Raw genomic sequence first — 21,170 nt, 5'->3', positions numbered from 1 at the left:
GCTACTTTCACATGGTTTGAAATGCAAAAGGGACAAAGCGAGAAGCCTGCCTCCGTCACTATACTTCATTAAATAATTCAGTCAGCAAGTGACTGTTGGATGCCTCCAAAGTGCCAGGCTCTCTTCCTGGGCCTGGAGACCCAACAGAGTGCTCAGTAGGTACAGTTCCTGCCCTCAGGCAACGTGTGATGGATGCATAATAAAATATAGGTGGGGAGGGCCTCTCTGATTAGGTTACATTTGAGCAGAGACCTGCAGAAGAGGGAATAAGCCATGCAGATTACAGGGAAGGGCCCCCAGTGGGCCAAAGAGCCACAGTAGCTAAGGCCCCTGGGTCGGGAGTGCCCTTAGTGTGCCCTGAGGATGTGGTCAGGAGTACGCAAAGGACAAAGGAGGCCCTTGACAAAGCTGGTGATGATTGTGGCTTTGACTCAGAGGTGGGAGGCCTGGGAGGGCTCTGAGCAGAGGAGCCACTGTTTTGTTTGTTTGCTTTTTTTTCTTTGCCGCGCCGTGCGGCTTGCTGGGATCTTAGTTCCCTGACCAGGGATTGAACCTGTGCCCCCTACAGTGGAAGCCCGGAGTCCTAACCGCTGGACCGCCAGGGAATTCCCCCCGACTTGGTTCTTAGAGAATCATTCCGACTGCTGTGTGGAGAACCACCTTCCTCCTCTATCCCCAGGTACTCCACGGTGGTGGCAAGAATTAAGGAGGTTACCTTCTGTGTTAGTTTCCTGTGATTGCTTTACCATATTACTACAAGCTTTAGTGGTTTATTTATTTTTAAATTAATTAATTAATTAGTTTATTTTTGGCTGCATTGGGTCTTCGTTGCTGCATGCGGGCTTTCTCTTGTGGCAAGCGGGGGCTACCCTTCATTTCGGTGTGCGGACTTCTCATTGCGGTGACTTCTCTTGTTGCGTAGCACGGGCTCTAGGCGCGCGGGCTCAGTAGTTGTGGCTCGCGGGCTCTAGAGCTCAGGCTCAGTAGTTGTGGCGCATGGGCTTAGCTGCTCCACGGCATGTGGGATCTTCCCGGAACAGGGCTCGAACCAGTGTCCCCTGCGTTGGCAGGCGGATTCTCAACCACTGCGCCACCAGGGAAGTCCCGACTTAGTGGTTTAAAACAACACAAATTTATTATCTTAGAGTCTTGGAGGTCTGAAACCTGAAATGGGGCTCCTGGGCTAAAATCAAGGTATTGGCAGGGCTGGTTCCTTCTGGAAGCTCTAGGCTTCAGTGGTCACATTGCCTTCTGACTGAGTGAAATCTTCTGTGTCCTCTTACAAGTATCCCTCTGATTACGTTTAGGGCCCACTGGGATAATCCAGGATAATCTCCGCCTCTCAAGATTATTAACTTAATCACACCTGCAGTGTCCCTTTTGCCCTGAAAGGTAAACTTACTCATAGGTTCCTGGGATTGGGATGTGGATGTGGGTGTGGTTAGGAGCCATTATTCAGTCTCCCACACTGATGTTCCATGTCTCTGAATAGCATGGAGATGCTTCTGCTCATCAGTGTCTGAGAGATGGGTCAGGATTTCTAGACTCTCTTTGCATCTCCTTGTGGTCGCAAGAGGTTTTCTGGGGGAAGAACAAAGTCTCCCCACAGCGCTTTTTTTGGTCTCATAAGCTAAAACTAAATGAAATGCTCATCTACACGCAAAGTATGCTTGGAAGTGTGTATGCAGTGTCTTTAGCGTTAGGGAGAGAAGGGACTGGGCCTGCCTCTGAGGCAGTGCTCAGCAGGGCTGGGGGCCTTAGGTCAGAGCATGGGAAGGCCAGGCAGTGGTCCAGACTCTCATGTACTCACACATTAATGCCCATGTGTTCTCCTCTTCAGGCAGAGGTGGGCGTGGCAGGAGAGGCCCAGAGGCCATTGTGGGCACGGCAGTAGCTACCGTGGATGGGCAGTGGGGAGAGAGCTTGTTGAGGTGCATGGCTCGGGGAAGCGGCATGAAGACAACTCCCCACCCGCAGGTGCTGGGGAAGGCGCCCCTTGGGATTGGCCTCCGCCACAGTGCCAAGCGGGACCGGAAGTCCATCACCCTGCATGTGAAGTTGGAGGTGCTTCGGAGGTTTGAGGAGGGTGAGAAGCTGACGCAGATCGCCCGGGCCCTGGGACTGGCCACCTCCACGGTTGCCTCAATCCGCGTGAACAAGGATAAGATCCGGGCCAATTCCCAGGCAGCCACGCCCGTCAGCACCACCCAGCTGACCCGCTGCCGGGGTGTGCTGATGGGCCGCATGGAACGCCTCCTGAGCCTGTGGATTGAGGAGCAGAAGCGGCAGAACCTGCCTGTCAGCACGCTGCTTATCCAGGACAAGGCGCGCCGGCTCTTTGCCCAGCTGCAGCACGAGCAGGGCAGCGGCGCCCAGGCCGAGACGTTCGGGGCCAGCAATGGCTGGTTTGCCCGTTTCAAGGTTCGCCACAACGTGCTGTTGACGGATGAGCCGGCTGTGGCCGACGCCCAGGCTGCCGCACGCTACTCCGTGGTGCTGCGCGCCATTCTGGAGGAGGGCTGCTACTCACCACGGCAGGTCTTCAACGTGGACGAGACGGGCCTGTTCTGGAAGCGGCTGCCTGAGCGCATGCTTCTGGCACTGGAGGGGACAGCTGGGCCTGGGCCCAAGGCCTCTAAGGACCACCTGACCCTGCTGCTTGGTGGCAATGCGGCTGGTGACTTCAAGCTGAAGCCCCTGCTGGTGTACCCCTCGGAGAACCCGCGTGCCCTCAGGGGCTGCTCCAAGGCCAGCCTGCCTGTGGTCTGGCGCTCCAACCGCAATGATTGGTTGACACCTAGCATCTTCCAGGAGTGGTTTACTGGCTGCTTCTGCCCAGCTGTGGAAAGCTACTGTGCCAGCCATGGCCTCCCACACCGCGCTCTGCTGCTGCTGGACAGCGCACCCTGCCACCCTGTCCACTTGGGTGGCCTCTCAGCCCATGTGCGTGTTGAGTTCCTGCCCAAGAACACGTCAGCCCTGATCCAGCCCATGAACCAGGGTGTCATTGCCGCCTTCAAGGCCCATTATCTGCGCCGCACGCTCAGCCAGCTGGTCCAGGAGACGGCGGGTACAGACCGGCCCTCCGTGCGGGAGTTCTGGCGCAGCTATACTGTCATGACTGCTGTAGACAACATTGCTAAGGCCTGGGCAGAGCTGCAGCCTGCCACCATGAACAGTGCCTGGAGGAAGCTGTGGCCCGAGTGCGTGCCTGCTGGTGCCCCCGAGCCCAACGCCCTCCCCCAGCTCCGTCACAGCATTGTGACACTAGCCAGCCACGCAGGCCTCGGGGATGTGGCTGAGGCCGATGTTGCCCACCTGCTGCAGGCCCATGGGGAGCCCTCGCCCCGCAGCATCCCCCAGGAGGTGGAGGTTGGGGGTGTCAGTGACTCTGGGCTGCCCTGTGAGGCGGGGAAAGGCTTGGCCTCCAGAAGACCAGAGTCAGATCTCATGGAGGCCATGGTGGGTGTGGAGACTGAGGAAGTAAGTGTGGGTGCACTGCGCCCTGAGCACCTGGCCCAGGCACTGTCCCACTTTGCTGCCGGCCTGCGAGTCCTCATAGAGAACGATCCCAACCGGGAACGCAGCCTGCGGGTGTCCCGGGGTGTCCACTGTGCCCTCGCCCACCTCCGAGAGCTGCAGCGGGAAAGGAGGCGACAGGCTCGGGCAGTTGCGGGGCCTCAAGGGGCCCCATGATGGTGGCAACAAAGGAGTTGGCAGAAAGCCTGCACTCACCCCAGGTGGGGCCCACAGAGGGTGGGCAAGTGGCCAAGGGCACAAACCCTGAAGGACAGACCTCTTTGGCTGTCCTGTGTGATTTAGGGCTTGGGCCTGACCTCAGATGAGCTTTGTCTGATGATGCTTTTTTTCTGGAGGGTAGACACTGCCACTTCTCACCCATGGTTCTCATACCTCATGCACTGCCATCTTTGTACAGTGGCACCCAGAGTGTCAGGCTTGGGGAACAAGAGGGTGGTGTTCTCTGATTGGCAGATGAGCTGTGGGACCCAGGAGTGCCCATCCGTGTCAGAGACACACCCTGTAGGACAGCGGTTGCCAAGCACAGCCCACCAGGGTAGCCTTCCTTGTGGTGAGGGGCCAGGGTTGAGACAAACCTCTCCTATTTGCCAGCCCTGACCTGTCCGTGCACCGTTGTTACTCTTCGTAGCCAACTCTAGGTGGGGGTTTCCTGCTCTCCTTGCTCACCTTCCGTGCCATCCTCACTCTTTCTGGCTTCCACGGTTTGTGTTGTCTGAGGTTTCTGGTACCTTCCCTGTGCCCGAGCCTATGGGCGTGTGTGGCTTTCCTTGGTTTGGAGATGTTTTCTTCCCTGGGTTTCTGTGCCGTGGTTGTCTTGGCTTCCCTCCAGCCTCTGAGGCTGAGCCTTCTGACACTTCGATGGTCTCCCAGATCTAGAGCTCTTTGGAAAATCTCAGCCATTTTTGAGGGCTCAGTGTCTACCTCAGGGTCAGCTCCCAGCACATTGGCTGCAGCCCAGCCTCTCCCCAAGGTTAGAAACATGGCTCCAATTCCAATGGATTGGCTCCTTGGACGGTCTTGTTATCTCCGTCATTCCAGCTTGTTCTCCTGTCCCCCTAGATTGTAACAGCAAGCACACTGGGGTATCCACTTGACTCTGTAGACATACCATATGGGCCACCAAAACCCAGAGAGTCATCAAGGGAAGGAGTTCTTGTACTCCAGCTAGGTGAGCCACAGGCGGTGAGACAGGGCTGCCTGGCCTCCTGGACTCCTTTCGACACAGGTACCTGCATGCGTCCGTGAACGTGTGCGCGCGACACACACACGCATGCCAAGAGTAAAGTTGGGAGAAAGGATTCCTTCTACCTCTGTCCCAGCTAACACTTGAAGTGCTGGGCCTGCTGTCAATACGTAAAAGGGGCCGGAGGCCAGGGAGGGGTTCCAGGGTCCAGCCTTCCTGGGAGAAAGGTCAGATGAGGCCCCTTGTTTGCTTTCTTGGGGAGAGTGGCAAAAGGGATGTCAAGGAGAAGTAGAAGAGCTTTTCTTAGGAGCCTGGTGACTGACTGGATTAATAAACTGCACAAATTATAAGCACTTGTAATGTGCTAGGTGTTGGGGAGACCAGGGTGGGAGAGACTGGCTTCAGGAGCTGCCGGTCCAAAGGCTGTTACATTCTGTGTGACGACGGCTATGACGGGCGACTTGTGAGGGACCTAAACCTAGCTGGGGTCAGAGGAGAGGACATGATAGGGAAGGCTTTTTGGGGAGGTGCTGCCCCAGCTTTTGGAAACCGGTCATTTCAAAATGCCAGGCATCACAGAGGGGCCTGTTTTAGACGGCCCAGCACGGTTTGGCTGGTGAAGCCCTGAGGACGGGGAAGCAGGAGCAGCCTCGATGGAGGCGGAGTGCGGCACAGCAGCTGAAAGAGGCAGGTGACCAGGTAGGAGGAAATGCCACATCCGCTGGGCGGGAGTAGAGAGGCAGCTGAGGGGCAACCTGGCACAGTCGAGCGGACGGATAGCGAGGGGATCTGAGGTCGCGCGGGCAGGGCGTGGTGGAGACAACGCGCGGACCGGCCCATCTGGCTCCATAACTCTTTACTTCGGAACCCGGGACACCGCCAGTCGCACCACTGGCGCCCCCTTGCAGGCCCCTGAAGAACTCCATTTCCCGGCGGCGCCGAGCGCTGGTGCTCGCTGCCTTCTGGGAAATGTAGTGTCTATAGGTCACCCGGGCTGTTACTGTGGCGGGCCAAGGACTACATTTCCCAGAGGGCTTCGCGGACAGGGCCGGGCTTGCGCACGTTCCACTTCCGGGCGCCGGACGTCGCCAAAGAGTTGCAGAAGTATACTGTTACCTCCCCTTCACCTCCGTGCGCTGGCCTGTCGTGGGGAGGTGGGTGGTTGCTAGGGAAGGGAGGGAAGGGGCGGGGTGGGCACAAGGCACCGGAAGTAGTCCTTGGGACGGACGGAAGCTCGTGGTCCTGGGCCCCCAGGGTGGTTGGTCTTTGTTCCAGCACGGTGTCGTTTGACGCCGTCCGCCTGGCTTCCTGGGGCGGTGAGTCTGGGCGCGACGCGGTGGAGGCTTCGGAAAAGCCCGGGGTAGGGTGTGCAGCTGGCCAGAGGGCGGCAGGAGAAGGGGGGCGGGGGAACACCAGCTGCTTTCCGAGGACTCCGGCGAGTCCACGGGGAAGAGCGGCGCGTGGGCTGCTGGGACATGGAGTCCGGCGGGGCTGGGCCTGCACCGGAAGTGATTCTGGGCCGAGCTGGGCTCTCGCCACGCCTCGGGGGTCGTGCACGTGCACCCGCGCTAGTCCCTTTCTCGGCGGAATTCCTGGGCTTCTGTCCACCATTCCACCCAGCTCCCCCTAAACTCACCTCCCCTGGAAAGTCTTCCTGGATTTCTGCAGCTCAGACCACCTCTTTGCTCCTGCTGCACCTGCGTGCGTCCCTCTATAAAGTGAGAGTGCGGACGGGGTGGGGGGACGCTCCCCGCACAGGGGGATTAAATCCAGATCCTTCCCTGGCCGAAGGCTGTGCAAGTTCGCCCAGGCCACACAGCCTTCGCATTTGCTGATTCCGCTACGTAGACCGTCCTCCACTTTAGCTGTCATCTCAGGGTACTTGGGGGTGAGAGCCGGGGGTTGGGGGCTGTTGGATGGGGCGGCCTGGTTCAGGGGAGCCCTGACCAATGCTTTAAAGACGTGCATTGGCATTGAAAATGATCTGTGTTCTTTTTTCTTAAATACTTATTTATTTATTTTTTTTGGCTGTGTCGGGTCTCAGTTGCGGCACGCGGGATCTTCATTGCGGCGCGTGGGCTTCTCGTTGCGCGCGGGCTTCTCTCTAGTTGCGGCTCGCATGCTCAGTAGTTGTGGCGCGCAGGCTTAATTGTCCCGCGGCATGTGGGTTCTTAGTTCCCGGACGGGGCATTGAACCCACACCCCTTGCATTGGAAGGCAGATTCTTAACCACTGGACCATCAGGGAAGAAGTCCCAATCTGTGTTCTTTTCTGAAGTTACAGTGGTAGCAAATGGCCGTTGGCAGAAAAATTCAGGTGCTCTGCAGACATTACAAAAGAAAAAGCAGATGTCCTCCCCCAGTTCCTTTCTCCAGAATTGCCAGCTGAGGCGTTGCTGGTTTTCAGGATCCTTTTCTGAACACTTGTAGCAGTAGCTCCTGTTTTTTGTTTTGAAATTTTAACATTAGTGGGATCATGTCAGTTGAGGAGGACCACAGCTTACTTTCTTGTTTAGCACTGTAGCGTGGACGTCTCTCTCGCTGTCCATTGTTGACCTTGCCTAGTTGAGTTGGGCCGAGCCTCTCAGGCCCCATAGGATTGTGCCATGAGGGAAGGAAGTCCTTCCAGTGTAGGAACCAGCTCTTGCTCTCCCTGTGCGGCTGCACTGCAGCCGTCCCCACTACCATCTTGGCCTTCCAGCCTGTCCCACACATCACTCTTTCTAGTGCCCCACAGACTGCATCCTTCACTTGCACGGACCCTCCCTGGGCACTGAGTCTCTGCTAGTTCCCGCCAACACCTCTGCTTGGCTGCTGATGGGGTTCTCTCCACCCCTGAGACACTGGACACGTCCACGCCCCATCCCCAGGAGCAGCCCTCCTACTGGCCCAGTCTGGCCTGAACTCCTGAAGGCTTCTCTGCAGGAAGCGCTCCCTCACTGTCCTAACCAGATTCCCAGTGTGAGGCATCCTCTTGAGGGCACAGATAGGGAGGTCGAGGCTGGAGGTGTCCCCTTGCCAGGTTGTCAGCTGGCCAGGTGTGGGGACAGTTTCCACCACAGCAAGTGACCTTGCAGGCTATGAGTCGGTGGAGGGGTGTGGGTGGCCCATGGCCCTGATTGGTTGGGTGTGTGTCCCAGGAAGACGGTGTGTGTGGCCTGAGTGAAGGCAGAGAGGCCAGCTTCCCCAGGTTTCGCCATGGCAGCCGACCCAGCACCCATCGGTCAGGAAGAGCTCGTGATCATCAAGATGGAGGAGGATGAGGCCGCCCTGTGGGATCCTGAACCGTTCTTCAAGCCTCAGCCCCAAACCCTGTTGCCTGGGCTTGGTAGGGACCCCCGGCAGTGCTTCCGGAGCTTCCGCTATGAGGAGGCAGCAGGGCCCCGCGAGGCGCTGGCCCGGCTCCGGGAGCTGTGCCGCCAGTGGCTGCGGCCCGAGGTGCACTCCAAGGAGCAGATGCTGGAGCTGCTGGTGCTGGAGCAGTTCCTGGGCGTGCTGCCACCTGACACCCGGGTCTGGGTGGAGTCCCAGTGCCCCGAGAGTGGCGAGGAGGCTGTGGCACTCGTGGAGGACCTCGCTCAGATGTTGCAGGAGACTGGTGAGCCACGGGGGACTGGGCTTGGGGGCAGGGAAAGTGCAGGGGGACACAACTCATGACGCCGGGTCCTGAGTGCCTGCCCGCTCTGCCCAGGCCCTGTGTCCTCATCTCTGGGAAGAAGACTCAGAAGCTGTGACATGTTTGGAGACTTTTCTAGACTCTTAGCCTCCCAGAGGTGTGAGCCTGGGGTTGGTGTAGCATTTCCCCTGCTCAGGTGCACTGGCCTTCTTTCTCTTCCTTTTCTCCTTCCTGACAAAGTCACGGAGTGCGTGCCATGTGGCAGGCCCTGTGGGTCCAGCAGGGAAGGGAGAGAGGCAAGGTCCTTGGCCTGTTGGAGCCCAGTCTGGTTTGAGAGTTGGGACAGTGAGACCTCCAATCACAAGTAGGGTGTGTTTCTTTCTCTAGAGGGGGTGGAGGCAAGAGGAGGTGGGCACAGAGGTCGGCCCGGCCAGGGGTGGCTTTGCAGTTCGTGCTGTGTGATGTCTTCGCCTTGGACGTGTGCTTCCGCACCTGTGAGGAGGTGACAGCCGTGCAGCAGGGAGGAGAGATGGTTGGTTACCACCTCGGTCCACCCTGGCGTGTGTTTACTTATTTACTCGTGTATTTGTGCAGTTCCTTTTGCCTGCTTGGCCCCTTGTATCGAGGGGTGGAAACCATAGCACTTAAACAAGCAAACAAAAACCCAGCTTTATTAGACTCTAACCCACATAATCAAAAGATTTTACACTTAGTGGGTTTTAGTATAGTCACAGGTTTGTACAACCATCACCCATGTCTAATGTCATCACCTTCAAATAAACTCCGTACCCGCCAGCAGCTACTCCCCATTCTTCCCTTTCCTAGTGCCTTGGCAGCCAGCAACCTGCTTTGTGTCTCTGTACACTTTCTTATTCTGGACGTTTTATTAAATGGTATCATACATTTCCTGGAGTCATACATGGCTTTTTATGATGGGCTGCTTTCATCGAGTGTCATGTTTCCAGCGTTCATCCACAGTGTAGTACGTCACTCATCTTTATGCCTAGTCATATTTCGTTGTGTGGTTATGCCGCATTCTGTTTATTCATTTATCTGTTATGGTTGTTTGGGTTGTTTGTACCTTTTGGCTGTTACGATTAATGCTGACGTGAACTTACGTATACTTTATTCTCTTGGTTATATACCTAGGAGTGGAATTGCTGGATCACACGGTAACTCTGGCCTTTTGAGGAACTGCTAACACACCACTTGTTTTAAGAGAGGGGATTTAATGTAGAGAGTGTAACCTAGGCATTGAAGGAGTGAAAAAGTACAGAAAGAACTCTAAGGTGTCATGGCGGTAGGAACTGCAGGGAACTGTGTCCGCTCCGGGAAGAGGTCGGAATTATGACAGTTAGAGACTCAAAGGAGGGGCTGGGAGGTGGGGCTGCTGCTGGATGGTGCTGGGGTCTCCCAGGGGGACAGCATGCAGCTGGTTCTGCACATGTTGGAAAAACTGCAAACTGGATCTAGCTGCTGCTAAAGAAACCCTTGATAATGCACGACTGGTTTTCACCCAGGCATGAACGTGAGGTGCAGGTGAGACACCTTGTACGCATGGGTCCACAGTCCTCCCAGGGTGTCTGGCTGTCGTGCTGGGCTGTTCTCTGAGCCATGGGCAGCGTTTGTCGTCTTAGGGGACTGTTCTTAGGGAACTGTACCAGTTCCCAGCTTCCCACGGAACGGATGCTTAGGTGATGCACACTGTTAAAAGAGATTTTGCATCGTAAGAGTGTGGACGTTGGCAAAGCAGCCTGCTGGCACTGAACGGACTTAGGCCTGGTGCTCTCGAGGATCCTCTGGGGCATGCATGGTTATGTCCACTCAGTCCTGAAGCCGCATGGTCTCACGTTTACACGAAAACTCCTGCCTTTGCTCCGTACCCTTACCTGCTCTCAGCCTGTTGCTGGCCCCTTCGATGTCCCCACATGGGAGAGGGTAGGGCCCGGCCCTGGCTTTCTCTGGGTGGTTTTGGAGATGACTGCTCTGATGCTATCAGGGAGACCAGAATGATGTCCCAAGCTCTTCCTTGGCTGTCACTGTTGCTGTGTGTTCGGGGGTCCCAAAGACCCCCCTTAGCCTCAAGTGATTTGCTAGGAGTCACAGAATTCAACAAGGCTATTATATTCGTGGTTGTAGTTTATTACAGTGAAGGATACAGATTAAAGTCAGCGGTGGAAAAAGGTGCCTAGTCTGGGAGATACCAGGCACGAGATTCCGGGTGTCCTTTCCTGTGGGAGTCGTGTGGGTCGTGCTTAATTCCCACAGCAGTGATGTGCGACGACACGCACAGGATGCTGCCACTGGGGGGCTCGCCTGCAGTGACGTCCAGGATTTTTACTGGGGGTCAGTCACCGAGTTACGGAACATGACTGACCTTAGTTACTCAGCCTGAACTCCCGCCAGAGGTCAGACCTGTACAGTGTGGCCCAGGGTTACTACCATGTCACATTGTTAGCATGAACTATCTGTGTGACCCAAGAACTTAGGTAAACAAAGATGTTCTTATCAGGCAGAATCTTCCAAGGGCTTAGAGGTCTCCTCCCAGGAGCAGGTCAAGGGCCAGACTTTCGTTTGGAGTGTGGAGGGTTTGGACAACTCAGGCCTGCTGAGTCAGCCCTTTACTGACCACCCAGCTGCAGCTGAAGGAAGCTTCTAATGACTATCTCCTTGGTGTTTCAGTGACTTGGGTTTCAGGGGCCTTGGGTGTGTTCTTGAGGTACGTATGTGTGTGTGCATCGGAAGGGGCTGCCTGTCAGCCAGGGTACGGTGTTCTCTGTGAATCAGAGGGCAAGCGGTGTGTCATCTGGCTCAGAGTGTCTGGCCACTAGGACATGTTGACCTCCGGATTGATTAATGGGCTTGGGTGCCTCACCCCTTTGTCCCCAGGGTGGGCCTGCAGACACTAACACTGCTCTTTCCCCTCAGCCCTGGCCCAGGCCCCTCCCGAGGACCAACGGTTTGGAGACCTGGCAGAGCCGGCCAAGCCCTTCACGGATGGAGCTCAGGTGAGCTGTGAGTCCTCCAAAGTCAGAGATGCCACATCCTGCGGGACCCAGCCCGCCTCCCACCCCCCCTTCACCCCAGGCCGTGGAGGGTCACATTCAGCAACTGTGCCCAGCCCCCACCCCCACCACCCCTCGCCCTCAGGCTGGGCTCAGGACCTGCCCATCACCCTCTCCCAGCTCCTGGGTCTGAGGATGGGGCCTCCCCAGGCTCACACCATTTGAATACAGAGTACAGTAAGTCCCCTACACTCAAACCTCCAAGTTACGAACTTTCAAAGATGCGAACATGCGTTCGCATGTCCAATCACGTAAGTTAGTTCACGTGTCTGGCGTACATTGTCATGTGCGTGCATCCTCTACAAGTGGTTGTGCTTTTGTGTGCTTTACAGTACTGTATAGAGTACAGTAGTACAGTATCTTTATTTCAAGCCCAGGATGTCCGGAAGCAAGCGTAAAAGCAGCGGTGATGTAGCGGGTACTGCTAAGAAGCGCCACGCGATAACGATGGAAACAAAAGTGAAAATAATTGAGAGAGTGGAGCGAGGCGAAAAGATGGTAGACGTCGCTCATTCTTATAACCTGAATCGTTCAACCATCGGCTCAATCGTAAAGAACAAGGACAAGATCATGGAACATGTGAAGTCTGCTATGCCGATGACGTCCACAATAATAACAAAGAAGCGTGGAAAAGTGATGGAGGAGATGGAGAAACTTCTCAGTGTGTGGATGCAGGATCAGCGTCAGCGTCGAGTCCCACTCAGCTTAATGCTGATTCAAGAGAAAGCCAAGAGCCTTTATGAAGACTTGAAGAAGAAACACGGCGAAGAATCAGAGGGCAAATCTTTTAATGCCAGCCGTAGCTGGGTTCACCGGTTCAAGGCTAGAGCCAAACTTCACAATGTAAAAGTGAGTGACAAGGCAGCGAGTACAGATACAATAGCTGCCCGGGAATTTCCTGAAACGCTTCGAGAAATTATCGATGAAGGCGCGTATTTACCCGAGCAGGTGTTTAATGTGGACGAGACAGGACTGTACTGGAAGAGGATGCCGGACCGAAGTTACATCAGTAAGGAGGAAAAGTTGATGCCGGGCTATAAAGCATCAAAGGACAGGCTCACGCTGTTGTTTGGTGGCAATGCTTCCGGCGATATGAAGCTGAAGCCTCTGTTAGTTTATCACTCAGAGAACCCAAGAGCCCTTAAAAACATAGCCAAGGGCTCTCTTCCTGTTGTGTGGAAGAGTAACCCCAAAGCCTGGGTTACACAGGCCATTTTCCAGGACTGGTTTTTCCACCACTTTATCCCGGAGGTAGAGAAATATTGCTTGGAGAAGGACGTCCCATTCAACATTCTTTTGCTGCTCGACAATGCTCCGGGCCACCCCCCATTCATGGACGACTTTCATCCCAACGTCAAAGTAGTGCATCTGCCACTGAATACTACGGCGCTCATCCAACCTATGGACCAGGGAGTTATAGCGACTTTCAAGAAATATTACTTACGTCACACTTTTCGTCAGGCAGTAAAGGCGAGTGACGAATCAGGAACAACCTTGCGACAATTTTGGAAGGACTATAACATCTACAAGGCCATAAAAAACATTGACTTTGCCTGGAGTGAGGTTACGGCCGTCACCATGAATGGGGTTTGGAAGAACCTTTGCCCGAAGTTTGTTCACGATTTTCGTGGATTTGAGAAGGTGGATGAGGAGTCCAAAGAGGTCTTCAGCAACTTAGTGACCCTCAGCGAGAAGCTGGAGCTAGATCTGCAAGAGGACGACTTCATTGAACTCCTTGCTGTGCAACATGAGGAGCTCACTAATGAAGACCTGATGGAATTGGAGGCCCAGAGAAAGGATGAAGAGGGACAGGAGGAAGAAGAAGTAACTGAAGAACCGAAGAGATTCACGACGCAGGAAATGGCAAGGGGGTTTTCTTTATTTGAGGAGGCGCTGTTGGTGTTTGAGGCACAGGACCCGAATGTAGAACGGTACACGAAGGTTGCAGCAGCCGTTCAGAATGCAATCCAGTGCTACCGTGTCATCTATGACGAGAAAAAAAGAGCTACTACGCAGACATCACTGGATCGTTTTTACAAGAGGGTGGATAGAATTAAATCCAGCAAGGAACCAGAGCCTGTGCCATCCACGTCAGGCGTGAGTGAAATTGCAGCTTGCCCTCCGTCTCCTACTGCTGACGATCCTTCAGCCCTACCATCTCCCACCTCCTCTTCCTCCTCCAGTCAGTAACTCTTCCTGCCTGTTCCCTTGATGCCAGCCCCTGGATGCCAGCTGTTGTACTGTACTACGGTACTTTTCAAGGTACTGTACTGTAAGATTAAAAATGTTTTCTTTATTTTTTGTGTTTGTTTGTTATTTATGTATTATTCGTGTGAAAAGTATTATAAACCTATTCCAGTACAGTACTGTATAGCCGATTGTGTAAGTTGGGTACCTAGGCTAACGTCGTTGGACTTACGAACACATTGGACTTACAAACGTGCTCTTAGAACGGAACTCGTTCATACGTAGGGGACTTACTGTAGTTGTAGTCTCTCTTGCACAGAGATAGAAATACAGCAGTCATTATTTATCCTCCCATTTTAAAGAAAAATTTTAAATGTATATAAAACATGTATATGCATTATAAAGTAATTCAAACCTTAAGAGAAGCACATAACGTTGAAACCCCACAGCCAGTCTTCCTCTCTGGAAATGGCCACTGCCACCCATCGTACACCCTTCCTCTTTCCTGTACACACGTGCAGTTCACACACATGGGCGTGTGTATGAACGGGGCACACAGACATTTCCAAAGGAAGCCCATTAACGCTCTGCACCTCACTGATTTCACTTCGTCTTGTGGTGAGGTCCCTTCCAGTGGCACAGGCAGCTCCAGCCTTTCTTTTTAGTGGCTATCTTGGAGTCATGTGCCCAGCCCCGCTAGGGAATGTGGGCCGCTGTTGGTTTCTCATCCCAGAACACACACCCTCATCTTGGCTGCTGCCCCTCTGGCTCTTCTGCCCCTGGGCCTGCCTGTCCTCTGGGTGGCCTCAAGACACAGGGACCAAAGCTTATCTCTGTGTCACGGGGTGCCTGCATGTCTTTGATCCTGGTGGGTAACCCAGGGGGCTTCCCCAGGAGGACAGAGGGACTTGCTCACACGTGGGAAGGAGGGCAGACCAGCCAAGGAGCATGGCTGGGGTCTCCTGCCAGGTGAGGGGGGAGAGTGGACCACACCCTGGCCTTTCCCACCCTTGACTGCCATTCCTGGTCTTCCTGAGACACTGCGAGGCCTGGGAACGCCTGCGGTGGCCCTGCCTAGATCTGCCCAAGTCCGGCTCAGCCGGTGTCCTGCCGGCAACTCTCAGAGAACACCCAGGGCTGCTTTACTGTCAAACTCCCATCACCAGTCGGGAGTGTAGAGCTGGGCTCTGAGAGATGCTGCTCCTGGAAGAAACAAGGTGCTTGGCCCACCCCCCTGTGGAAGGACACTGGGAAGTGGGTCTCCTTGGCCACCTCGGGGCCCCAGGGCTGGAGACAGGCCTGCCCCTCGCCGGGTTCTCCAGGAGCCCGTCTGGGTAATTGAACCCTGCACAAGTATTTCCTTCATTAAAAACACCAAAAACAGGGACTCCCCTGGTGGTCCAGTGGTTAGGACTCCGCTCTTCCACGGCAGGGGGCACGGGTCCGATCCCTGGCTGGAGAACTAAGATCCCCCATGCCGCGCGACTTGGCCAGACCAACCAAAAAATCAAAACAACACACAAACAAAACAAAAACCTTGAGTCCTGACACCCTTAATTAATGACATTGCTCAAGGTCTTGCGAGCTCGGGGCCATGAAGCGTGTTGGCTCCATGGACAGCTCGTTCCTCTGCTTTCCCGGGTTGCCACCAAGCTCTGAGCTGAGGTTTATACACTGTGGCTGCCCGTCCCTGGGCCCGGCTATGACGTGCTGGTAATTTCTGGGTTCTGTATTTGGTCTGACATCAGTTTGTGGTGTATTACGCCACCCTGGATGCTTCAGGAGGCCGGCGAGTAGGTGACCGGGGATGGTGGTGTCAGCGGGGAAAAGTGGTAGAGGGTTTTCAGAAAAAAGTGGAAGAGTGGAAGGAAAGTGGCAGAGGGTTTTCAGAGGCTTGCTGCAATCCTGGGGGTGGAGTTTATTTAGTCCACGGGGCCAGACTCATCGAGTGGCCGGATGTGGCCCCGAATCTCCCACCTAAAGAGAGAGACTAGTCAGGGACCTCTAAGGGTTTTACCCAGGCCCGTCAGCACTTCCCACCGGTAAACGTTGTCTCCCCATTTTACAGCGGGTCAGGGCTGGGGCGGCAGCGGCCCTGAAATCAGCGGGCTCAGGGCGGGAACATAAATATTCTGTTGTGGTGTCCGGAGAGAGTGATGCGGGCCCGAAGCCCCCCCTGAAGAGGCCGCCGAGGGCGGGCCAGCGCCCAAGTGCCAAGCGGGACCGAAAGGCCATCAACCTGCAGGTGAAGCTGGAGGTACTGCGGCGCTTCGAAGCCGGAGAGAAGCTCAGCCGAATCGGGAGGGCACTGGGTCTCTCCACCTCCACTGTGGCCACCATTCGTGACAACAAGGACAAGATCCGAGCGAGTTCCCAGGCGGCCACCCCGCACGCGGCCTGTAAGCTGACGCGCAGCCGCAGCCTGGTGATGGAGAACATGGAGCGGCTGCTGAGCGTGTGGATCGAGGACCAGAACCGGCGTGACGTGCCGGTCAGCGTGGTGCTCGTCCAGGAGAAGGCCCGCAGCCTGTTTGAGGAGCTCAAGCGGGCGCAGGGTGAGGGCTCCGAGGCGGAGACTTTCGGCGCCAGCCGCGGCTGGTTCGCGCGCTTCAAGGCGCGGCACGGGCTGCGCAGCCTCGGGGCTGGAGGCGAGGCGGCGCGCGCAGACGCAGAGGCTGCGCGCAGGTATCCGGCGCTGCTGCGGAGGGTGATCCAGGAGGGCGGCTACACGGCCCGGCAGGTGTTCAACGTGGACGAGACCCGGCTCTTCTGGAGGCGGCTGCCGGGCAGGACGGGCCCTTCCATGGCGGAGAAGCCAGGCCCCGGGTTCACAGCCGCCCAAGATCTCCTGACCCTGCTGCTCGGCAGCAACGCCGCCGGCGACTTCAAGCTGAAGCCGCTGCTGGTGTACCCCTCAGAGAACCCGCCCGCCCTCCGGGGCTTCTCCAAGCCCAACCTGCCCGTGCTGTGGCGCTCGCACAGGAAGGCCTGGGTCACTGTGAGCCTCTTCCAGGAGTGGTTCGTGCACTTCTTCTGCCCCGCTGTGGAGAGGTACTGCGCCCGGCACGGGCTCCCGTATAAAGCTCTGCTCGTCCTGGACAGCACTCCCGGCCGCCCAGGGAACCTGGACGACCTCTCCGACCACGTGCGCGTGGAGTACCTGCCCAAGGACACCACGGCCCTCATCCAGCCCATGACCCAGGACGTGGTCGCCACGTTCAAGGCCTGCTACCTGCGGAGGGTCTTCCGCCTCTTGGCGGCGAGGGCGGGAGGCGCTGGCGAGCGGTCAGCGGCCTCGGACTTCTGGCGGGACTATAGCATCCTGGACGCTGTGCACAACATCTTCGAGTCCTGGGAGGAGGTTCCGCCCGCGACGTTGAACCAGGGTTGGAGGAAGCTGTGGCCCGAGTGCCTCCAGCACGACGCCAGCCCCCGACCCGGGGAGGCCCTCCCGCAGATCAGGCGGGACGTCGTGGCGCTGGCGCACGGCTTGGGTTTCGGGGAGGTGGCAGAGGCGGATGTGGCTGAGCTGCTGCAGAGCCAGGGCGCAGACCTGTCCAACGAGGAGCTGGTGGGGCTGGAGCAGGAGCTGGCAGCCGGGGACGAGGGTGAGGACAGCTCGACGGCTTCCCGCCAGCTCACGGCCAGGTACCTGGCCAAGGCCCTAGCACATTTCGATGCTGGCCTGCAGATCGTCAGGGACAACGATCCCAACCTGGAGCGCAGCCTCCGCGTCTGCCGGGGCGTGAACAACGTGATCAGCTGCTATCGGGAGCTCTTCAAGGAGAAGAGAGGCCCCAAATAGTGTGTGTTGAGGGGGAGGGGGTGTTGGGAGTTCTGAGGCCTCCGGACTTTGTTGGGGAGAGGGGGTCCTCCCTCCCCATCTTTCACATGGAAGTGACACTGGTCTGCATGTTTCCATTTCATTAATCCCTCAAATGTTTTTCTGTCAGCAAATAATTTAGTGTCTCAAGTGAACTTCTCAAATATATGGTTTTAGAAGCCTTGGTGAATTCTCAAGTGACTTTATTGCATCCTGGGCCCTTTCGGAGCAGTGCATCCTCGGTTTCCTAGTGGAAGCCCATGAGGAAGCCGGAATCACCGGGTAGCACCCCTGGCACGGTATTCCTGCCACCTTGCTCACTGCGCTGAGCTCTTCCTGTATTCAGAGCTGGGGCTCACGGAGCTGAGTGGGCTTCAGAGAGGGGTTCTGCTTGTTTTATGGCCCGCTCACCCTTCAGCTGAGCTTCAGGACCTGCAGGCGGCAAAGGCTGACCCCGGATGAGCACCCAAAGAGACTCAGGAATCCAGAGAGTGGGCCTGGGTGGGAGGAGTGTCCGGCCACACACCTCCCATCTCTGTTCTCCCGGGACACTGGATGCGTCTTGTCATCTTGTTCTGTCCTCTGAAATGATGCTGTGCCCCTGCTGACTGGCCGGGGGGGAGGGGGGCCGGGAGGAGAGACTACAGCCCGTTGTGGGTGAGCTGGTGAGGCAGCACATTCGCCAGGCTCCCCGGCCCCGGCGCGGGCGTCCTCACGGCTGCAGGCCCGGCTGCAGGCCTGCTGCTAACTCTCCCTCTCTTCTTGTCTCTCTCCTCTGCTGCTCCCTCTCTCCACCAGTTTCCGTTTGACTCCTGCCATGCCCCTTTGACTCTTCTTCCCGTGGACACGGGCTCATTCCAGGCAGTGGTGGCATTTGGAGACAAGGCCCCGGATGCCATGTGGGAAGACTGGGAGGCACACGATGCCCCACAGAAGGAGGGGTAAGGATGTGGGGTTTGGGGTAGGGTTGGCCTTACTTCAGGACGCACGGGTCCTCAGGTGAGTGGTCCCTGTCTCCAGCCAAGGGGCCCTGTTAGAGGAAGCCTTCCCTGAGCCTGCCTTCCTTCTGCAGGAGGTGGGGGGCAGGGGGTGGGCGGGCTAGCCCGGGAGATTGGTTGGGGGCTAAATTTGGCCTGAAGGTTTTGCTGGGGAGCCCAGGTGCCCTCACATCTCCCATCTGCTGTCCATACACCCCGGTGTACACCTGACTGAGGTATGCCCAGAGCCGACCTCTGATCCCATGCACAAAGCAAGCACTCCCTGCTGGCTGGACCTCTTGCATCCGCCCCAACTCTTGGGCCATCGTGGGTACCCGTAGCTCTAGGCTGTCCTGGGGGTGGCCACTGTGGGTGTACCTGACCAGGGATGCTGGTCTGCTCCTGCTTGGCTATCTGCACCGTTCAGTGTAGAATTAGAGCCAGAGGAGAGACTGACTTTAAAGGACACTTCTGGGCATATTAATCACGTTAAGGCTGTACACGGGTCTTTTCTTCCTGGCTGGGGTCTGGCTGGACACGGGGTGTTTTCCAGGGGTGCTGGGCGCGGAACCGGGCCCCGGGCGCTGGGGCCGGAGCGGGACCCAGTCCCCGGGCGCTGGGGGCGGAGCCGGGCCCCGGGCGCTGGGGGCGGAGCCGGGCTCCGGGCGCGGAGCCGGGCCCCGGGCGCTGGGGGCGGAGCCGGGCTCCGGGCCGCTTGGGGCCCTTCGGGTTCGGGCCAACAAAGAGCAGCCCGGATACCCACGCCCACGGCTGGGCCTGCTGGTCTCTCCGTCCTTCTGTCGGGCACAGTGTTCACCTCCCCCTGCTGCCCCGGCTGGCCTATCTCCTGTCGGGTGGTAAGCTCTTCGTCCCAGCCGCCATCTCCCGCAGCAACCACCCCTTCTCCAGCCTCGGGGATGACCCAGGACCCTCCCTGGGCTCCCCGCCTGCCCCCCTTGGTCGGTGTCCTCAGTCCCCCTGTGCTGACAGGTGAGTGTTCCCTCCAGACGCTCCCAAACGCTTCACCCCAACATCCTCCCCGGGGTCGGCCCCATGTCCTGTCGGGATGTCCCCTGTCACCAAGCCCCAACTACATGGCGAGGGCAGGCATCGGGCTTGCAGCAGGTACCGCTGTGTATCCTGCTGTATACACAGGCATGACCCTGCCCCAGGGTGCAGGAAAGGCAGCCCTATCTCAGGATATGGGGAGACGACTGACTGACTACAGGGCGGACGTCAGCTCTCGGCGCACTAGGCAAGAGCAGCCGGGTTCTCGCTCCCTGGACCCTTTCTCACCTGACTGTGACCCGGCTTTGTTCCCACCCCCGTTGTCCCTCCATTGGCCTCGCTGTTGTGAGCAGAGCAGGACAGTGTGGTCAGCGGTCACAGGCTGAGGCACAGGGACACTGGCTGACCCGCGTGCACCCATGCTGACCCCACGGAACGGGCATTGCACCAGGGCCTGTGTGGTGCGGGTTCACCTGCCCACAGAGAGGCCGGGCCTCTGTCCTGGCTCCAGAGGTCACCTTGAGTCTGACGGGAGTGTCCGTGCTCCATGGGCCTCGCTCCAGGCTGGTCTGTGCTGACGGCATGATACACAGTGGGGCTTCCTTCCCCGGGGGCTGGAGGCCGAGGTCGGGCACATGGTGGTCCTCATGTCGACATGACCGACCCCAAAAAACCCTGCACCTCAGGATTCAGGAGGGCTTCCCTGGGTGGCCACACCCAAGGGACCCCGATGCTGCTCCTGACCTCTGCCCTCGGCTGATTTTAATCTACACCCTAAGCAACTCTGTGCCAGCTGCAGAGAGAGGGGGCTTGTTCATACCCCCCTCCCTGTGCACGGGGCTCTCGTGGACAGGCCCCTCCCAGGATATGGAGCTCACCTGAGCAGGTACCCAGCAGCCCATGGGGCTCTCATGGTCAGGCCCCTCCCAGGATACAGAGCTCGCCTGGGCAGGCACCTGGCAGGGCTGGGCACACAGGAACCGTGCACATAGCCCTCATTGCAGAGCACCCCCAACTCACCTGTTGGTCAGAGCTGACCCTGAGCACCTCAGAGCAGGACCTGAACTAACAAACAGCAGCTCCTGGACAGGTCTGTGACCCTGGGCTTCACTCTGTGTGGCCTCCCTCCACCGCGTCTTCCAGAGGCTTCCAGTGCCGCCGGGGCACCAGGCCTCTGTCTCCACCCACCACCCCTCCTCTCCCTGACTCCTGGGTTCCTCTCATTACGAGAGGGTCTTCTTAAAGTTGTCTCCCACTCATGGACCAGATAAAATGATTAGAAAACAGGACTTCCCTGGTGGCGCAGTGGTTGAGAATCCGCCTGCCGATGCAGGGTACATGGGTTCGTGCCCCGGTCCGGGAGGATCCCACATGCCGCGGAGCGGCTGGGCCCGTGAGCCATGGCCGCTGAGCATGCACGTCCGGAGCCTGTGCTCCGCAATGGGAGAGGCCACAGCAGTGAGAGGCCCACGTACCACAAAAAAAAAAAAAAAAAAAAAAAAAAAAGATTAGAAAACAAGCCAGAGCTGCAGCCCCCTGTCTATCCTGACTCAGGAGCCCACACCTGTTCCTTGGACCTGGCCGGTGCAGCAAGGCCCATTTTCTGCAGCTATGAGCCCGTGATGGGTGAGGATTGGCTGACCTGGGCAGCATGACCCGGCCGGCCAGCCCTCCCCAGGTGTGCCTGGTTTGAGTTCAATATAAACCGCTCCAGGCAGCAAGAGCCCCTGCAGCTGTGCCTGACGCCATATTCTCTGCCCCGTCAGCAGTCT

General features: G+C 57.3%; 3 protein-coding genes across 5 annotated transcripts; all 3 read left to right on the top strand.

Annotated features, from left to right (window-relative positions):
- Window positions 1-1,953: 1,953 nt before the first annotated feature.
- On the top strand, window positions 1,954-3,696 carry LOC309836614 (tigger transposable element-derived protein 1-like; the record flags this gene model as incomplete). Its single annotated transcript, XM_082676725.1, has 1 exon — window positions 1,954-3,696. The coding sequence occupies one exon, from the start codon at window positions 1,954-1,956 to the stop codon at window positions 3,694-3,696; it is 1,743 nt and encodes a 580-aa protein (XP_082532851.1).
- Window positions 3,697-5,936: 2,240 nt separating this feature from the next.
- Window positions 5,937-13,631, top strand: LOC309836791 (tigger transposable element-derived protein 1-like). Of its 3 annotated transcripts, none has more exons than XM_082676965.1 (4): window positions 5,937-6,039; window positions 7,863-8,320; window positions 11,267-11,346; window positions 11,776-13,631. In XM_082676965.1, the coding sequence occupies exons 2-4, from the start codon at window positions 7,921-7,923 to the stop codon at window positions 13,591-13,593; spliced, it is 2,298 nt and encodes a 765-aa protein (XP_082533091.1). In that variant the 5' UTR covers window positions 5,937-6,039; window positions 7,863-7,920; the 3' UTR covers window positions 13,594-13,631. The 3 variants fall into 3 exon arrangements, with proteins under 3 accessions (XP_082533091.1, XP_082533093.1, XP_082533092.1); XM_082676967.1 differs by having other exon boundaries at window positions 6,018-6,039; window positions 7,867-8,320; XM_082676966.1 differs by lacking the exon at window positions 5,937-6,039 and adding an exon at window positions 6,315-6,441.
- A 907-nt stretch (window positions 13,632-14,538) lies between these two features.
- Window positions 14,539-17,395, top strand: LOC309836613 (tigger transposable element-derived protein 1-like; the record flags this gene model as incomplete). The annotated part of the gene is made up of 2 exons (XM_082676724.1): window positions 14,539-14,559; window positions 15,659-17,395. The coding sequence occupies 2 exons, from the start codon at window positions 14,539-14,541 to the stop codon at window positions 17,393-17,395; spliced, it is 1,758 nt and encodes a 585-aa protein (XP_082532850.1).
- Window positions 17,396-21,170: the final 3,775 nt, after the last annotated feature.

The sequence above is a fragment of the Grampus griseus genome (assembly GCF_964374135.1).
Source record: "Grampus griseus genome assembly, chromosome: 19".
In the NCBI taxonomy this organism is placed as follows: Eukaryota; Metazoa; Chordata; class Mammalia; order Artiodactyla; family Delphinidae; genus Grampus; species Grampus griseus.
Note: the sequence above shows the minus strand (reverse complement) of the source record. Positions and strands in the feature narration are given on the sequence as shown.